General features: G+C 34.2%; 1 protein-coding gene across 1 annotated transcript; it reads right to left on the bottom strand.

Moving 5' to 3' along the window:
- Window positions 1–931: 931 nt before the first annotated feature.
- LOC110463605 (zinc finger protein 84-like) lies at window positions 932–5,710 on the bottom strand. Its single transcript, XM_021518347.1, has 2 exons — window positions 5,523–5,710; window positions 932–2,290 (listed from the first exon to the last, which is right to left on the bottom strand). Exons 1-2 carry the CDS (start codon window positions 5,561–5,563, stop codon window positions 1,405–1,407), a joined length of 927 nt encoding a protein of 308 aa, XP_021374022.1. The 5' UTR covers window positions 5,564–5,710; the 3' UTR covers window positions 932–1,404.
- Between the last annotated feature and the right edge of the window lie 365 nt (window positions 5,711–6,075).

The following is a 6,075-nucleotide window of genomic DNA, read 5'->3' as shown; positions in this document are numbered from 1 at the left end:
TACTTTACTGTTAACATTTAGGACAATACATTTCCCGAATATCAAGTCTCCAAAATAGCCAAAGAGTATATAGGAAATAGGACCCATGTGTAAAGCCTGCACTTAATTTCTATCGATATTTTTAAAATCACTGTCGTTGGTAGTTTTCCTGCTCATGATTACATTTATGGAGCACATTTACATCACAAACAATAAGAAACAAGTATTACCCTGAAATTGGAGCCAAATTCAGGTGCTTCATACTAATCAGCGGGACCTAATATACGGAAATAATCATATATATAAAAAAGGTATCACACACAATGGTATGCATGTAGGTGATTTAGTCACTACACTATTCCTGATCAACTACGAATAATCTATAACAGAAAATCCTGTCGATGTATCATGCTTTCAAAGTAATACTATCTTGTAATGTAATGTGATGAATGTACATTGTGTCATACTTTATTTATTTTTCATTAAAAAAAATCAAGTATATAAACGTTTATTAATTTGAAGATGTTATAGGTAGTTCTCTTCCTAACCGACTCCTATTTCAGTTATGTTTATTTATTCTATTGTCGAGGAGATATCAAGTGATAATAAACGGAAACATCTGTCGGGTAGGTATATAGACGTAGTTAGAGTTTTCTCAAAGATGATGATGTGTTATTCCCTCGCTGATTGGATGTTTTTTGTATACTGTAACAAAGGTTTCCGACGTTCATTGATTGACGTCTTTATAATACTCCCTTAACACTATACACAAAACGGAAGTCAATGATTGACTTTAATATATAATTTATTTTTGTTTCGAATATGTATTATTGTGTAGAGGATGTGAATACGGCTGTACGGAACAAACACACACTATGTTTGTGGATATTCATATATTGGTAGTGAAAACGTGTGATAGTCTAATACACAAACAGGATGCAATTAAATTTCAGTTTTTTATTAATCAACAAAGTTTAATATGTACACCAGTACATACTACAAGTACAACGTCACACAGAACACATATCAAACACAAGGATGGAAATATTTCAATAATGATTATTTGTTATTGTGGAATGATCCCAATATAATTTGATGAGACGAGCAATGTCATATAATTGATAGCATTTCCAGCAACACCTAAGCTTGAAACGGAGTTAGATGAGATGTATAACAAATTGATACTCAGTCAGGAAGTCGGCACTTAAATAATGTAATAGCGGCAATTAAAGCAGCACATATCCAATGTACGCGAGAGGACTTTCACTTAGGTATGCATTCGTCGACATAAGCTGTCATTCATTGTCTATAACCTCGGTGAATTCCTAGCCCTAGACGATAAGTGTTTTCTCAAGGTAACATATAACCATATTTGCTTATTGTGCCATGTCTTGTCAACACACTTTTCTTACTTCAGTTCAAATTTTAATCACTATGAACGTTAATTTCTTCATCGTCACTATCTGAACACACTGACAACTCTTCCATGCTTTCAACATGATCACTTCCCTCAAGGTCAATATCACTTTTTGACCCATCATTGTCAAGGTCACTTCGTGATCCGTCGGTGTCCTTACAGTCCTCCGGGCGCTGATGGACCTTCTTGTGGCGTTCTAGGTTACTTTTATGGCTTGTGGCATAGTCACAAACACTACACACAAAATCTTTTTGTCCGTTATGAACCGATAGGTGGCGCTTTAGGAGGGCCTTCCGACAAAACCTTCTCCCACAATAGTAACACGTGTAGCCATGGTAATGGAATATCATCGCATGTTCTCTGAGTGACGCTTTTGTTCTGAACAGGATGCCACAACATTCTAGTAGCTTTGAGGTAGTTTGATGCATTGTCAGCATGTGTCTCTTTAGGTTATTCCTCCTGTCTGTGGTGTATCTGCAGTTTGGGCAGGGGAACAATTTTCTTCCAAGGGAATAGGAAGGGAAACTTTCATAAGGATTCAATTCGGCCCGTGCCTTCTCCTTTAGATCTAATTTTGACGGTAATGATGGGACACTATGATTTATTTGTGTCGTGTCCAACTCAGGTTTTTGAATGTTTACAATTGAATTATTTGTACATAAAACATTGTTGTTAATGGTGCGAGGACTTTCTGCCACTTTCCCAAGATGGCGTGCCTGAAGCCGCCTTAAGTGTTCCTGTATGGCCAGGTTATATGCCGCTAGAGAACCAGGAGGGCTGTACAGACCTTCGAATGGTGCTGGGCGGAAGCAGGGTATGAAATGAGCAGCAGGGTGCGCACTTCCCGTTCCGGTAACATTGGCTGCGAATCTGTGTCCATACATAGGTATAGGACTGCAATGAAAAATAAATAAAAATCAAGGAACTGTTCCTGAAGAATATGCACTTTTTTGCAAACAATATTTAGTCTATGATGTATGCAAAATAAAACGCTGTCATTGTGTTATTTAAATCTAGACATATTGGGGGGGTTACCATGGTTTTGTCCCCACCATCACCTATGAGACATAAAATGATAAAACAGCTGTATGATACAATATAATTCATTGTGTAATATTTAATAACTCTTTTAGGTGCAGTCACATATGTGTGTGTTACCTTGACATAGGATTCACAGTTTCTGCTAAATTGTTTTTTGTTTGTATTTCATCAAAAGGTTTTGCAAACCATAACTGATATAAAGTGCCATTGCATCCGTGTTTTCAATAAAATGTGTGACAATATCATGTTAAATATCTCGTGTATGTATGTATATTTAACAGCAAACACAAACATATTTTTTTCAATTTTGAAATGATACGGGAAATGGTATAGTAGATGAATGATATGACAATGTCCCACGCCATCACGCTTGGCTTTGTATTAGAAATGGCATGTCATATAATTATTTCAACAGTCTTCTAAGAGAACATAAAGATTGATTACACATATGGAGTTTAACTTTGAATTGCAACCTATAAACATACCCAATGCAAAAATATATGACATTAATATCATAATAAAAATGTTTATTATCAGGCCCTTTTTAAAATAGGTAGCCAACCAGCATTCAATTATCTTGAAATTGAGATAGGCCACAAAGAGGAAACATAGCATGTGTGTTATCATATTGCAGTCTTTACATACATCATGAAATTATTTACGCATTTACTACTGCACCTGGATAAATACCCGAATGAGATCGTGGAATACATTTTCTTAAAGTTATTATTTGTAAATTGTTTTATCTAAATGTGTTTATGGTAATTAAATAATGCTACCTATTTTTGCTAATTTGAAAGAAATAAAAATGAATTCTAAAGGATTGACAAATCATTGTTTAGATAGTTGATATGTTTAGAGTTTAAATGTTTGTTCACTCTGATTGTTTTTTAAAAGAAGGACAAACTGTCAATTCCACTAACAAAGTACATATTTAATTTTGTAAGAACTGTTTTTACGACAAAATACTTTTTTTTTCTTCTTCTAGAAGTAAAATGATCTTTCTCGCACCTGTACACATTTACCACACACGCCAAACTAATTGGAAATTAATGCAACATTGTTGTTTTTTAATCTGTCGTTGATAATTTTTAACCGTCACGATTCTAGAAATGAAAAAAAAAATATAAATGCTATTAAAGAAGCACATGCCCTTATACAACGGTAATGTAGAATATTTTTGTCTATTTACTCAAATAAAAAATCATCGTTTGTCTGTTTCAGTATTTAGTGACAATGACGAAATGTTTTGAAATATAGAGTAAAATTTAATTCAGAAAGCGTGACTTACATGTGGAGTTGTAGCATATTTGCCAGGTTAATAACAAAGTTAGACGTTATTTTATCAAATAACATGGCAGGTTATACTGACAGGACATTTCTCAGTTTCATATCAAAATAACAAAATATATTTGTACTGGAAGCAAATCAGTAATGATCAACCATATAAAAATGTTTTCTTTACATGAGAGAGACGCACACCAATGTATTATCTTTTTTTAGTTTATTAGGTTTATCAATATCAGTGTTTTCTCACATTTATAATCGATACATTAAAGGTATGTAATGGGTCTCCCTGTCCCTTTAACACACAGGCAAGCCTATAGCGTGGCTGTAACGTTAATCGTGGGGGAACCTAGTGGCGGTAGAGTATTAATTCCCCACAGCGGGGTATACACTGGTGGTGTTGGTTAGTTTCTATGTATGCCAGGGGTGTATCTACCAGTATTGTTCTGGGGTGTGGGTCGTACGTGAGCGGCATACAATACTGCTAAAACTTCACTCTAAATGAACGAAGGTCTCCTAACCAGGGGATAGCATACCCACTTTTATAGGTTTAATTGTATAACGCCGCTAGATGATGCCTCTTATGTTTAAAGTGTTATTTGGGGAGATATTAAGTTTTAAGAATGTTCATTGTAAATATCAGAAGTTATCTTATTATCTGCTTTTTTAAACATCTGGATAGAAGTATAATGTTACGAATGGTTCGCAGTTTTCAATTCCCAAAACATTCTTGAGTATATGTTTTAAGGCAAAAATGTCTATCGAGTTGCTCCTGCACGCCGTGATTTTGTGCTGTATAACTGAAATATTTACAGTGTTATTACATATGGCACAGTGTTGTTCTTCCATATCTAACTAAATCTGATGGTTAGAAATGAGTGCATAATCTATATACGGTACTAAAGTTATGAAACCAATAAAACATTTTCCCTGAAATCATCAATATATCAGGCTAAATTTGTTATGAACTGAATTTAAATCTTTCGTTAACTTAAACTGAAAATTTAATATATACAAAACCAATGTATTATAACATGTAATAAATAGCATATATAGGTATCAATGTTATTTATTCAAAAGAGCATAATATTGCATGTTGTTACAGGAAATATCCTCTAAATTGTTGACGTCGTTTTTATGGTGATACATATGCCTTTCATGAATGAATGTATTGTTTCGTATTAACAAAACGTTTCAGATGTATCAAACATGCATTATAAACAGTTTCAACAATAAACAGTCCTATTTTTAAAGTGAGAATATTGAGTGCAGTTAATGTATTAGTAGTTAGCATCACCTAATTGAAAATAATGTTAAGAATATGTACTTACGAAATGTAAAAATGATTTTAGAAAAATGCAGAAATAATAAAGTTGCACTATGATGCTTATATTCAATTTACATTGTTTTTATCGTAGATAATTTGTAATAAATAATAGTGATGCATACAAACATTCCTAATGTTGGATAAATATGGATATGAAGGTAAATTTTGTTATCTTCCTATTATCCTCTTTATCAATAAGGTGGCCGTTTTTATAGTGCTTTAAATCACATATCGCTGTGCAGAAACTACACGTGTTTAATTGATTAGAATTTAGATCACCGACAATCAACGATGAATCACTTTTGATTTCTCTATGTGGTGGCTGGGAGAATGTGAAACAACTTCTAAATCTATTTAATATTTCTAGATATCGGGAAATATCCCGATATCGTTTTAGAAAAACAAAAACAGTGTTAATTGCTGTTACAGCTAAAAGTTATATGGGACAGAAAGAATGTATTCTCCACTTACCGGAAAGGTTGCGAACACAGCAGAATGGAGCCAGCGTCCATGGTTAAACTCAGCACGGTAAAGTCAGTTCTCAATCACCGCTCCAAAAACCTTGTCACGACACAGAATCAAAATGTCTTTCAAATGTATCTAACTCTGATTTCAAATCATTAAATGTGATAAATTTCTATTACCCTTCTATAAAATAAGCCACAGAGCGTATAAAGAACGACAGTAACCCAATCCGGAGTTTGTCGACCAATCACAGACAGATCTGAGTCACATGATCTTGCTCGTCATTTAGGCCGACCGCCCGTAACCGCAGTTACTGAGCGTATAAATGCTGGACTGACAGTCATCAGCGACTGTCATGCGGACGTTTACCACAAAGAATATTAGCGTTGTAGAACAAAAGAGTTTGGGTGACCGCGATCATGTGGGGTACCAAGGCAACAAATAGGGTGAAGTTGCCATCATGGTGACATTAATTATTTAAAATAATAAAAAAAACGCATACGTTAACTCTTATTAACTAAAAACACTGCAAAGCACCGTTTAAAATGTTCATTTTACC

The sequence above is a fragment of the Mizuhopecten yessoensis genome, unplaced genomic scaffold (genome assembly GCF_002113885.1).
Source record: "Mizuhopecten yessoensis strain PY_sf001 unplaced genomic scaffold, ASM211388v2 scaffold10919, whole genome shotgun sequence".
Taxonomy (NCBI): Eukaryota; Metazoa; Mollusca; class Bivalvia; order Pectinida; family Pectinidae; genus Mizuhopecten; species Mizuhopecten yessoensis.
This window is presented reverse-complemented; position numbering and strand designations above follow the sequence as displayed.

What these genes read in the sequence shown, in the direction of transcription:
- LOC110463605 (XM_021518347.1), bottom strand. Translation starts at nt 5,563, where the DNA reads ATGGACGCTGGCTCCATTCTGCTGTGTTCGCAACCTTTCCG. An exon ending in CTGTGTTCGCAACCTTTCCG is followed by an intron (nt 2,291 to 5,522) that starts GTAAGTGGAGAA and finishes TTTTCATTGCAG; the next exon opens with TCCTATACCTATGTATGGAC.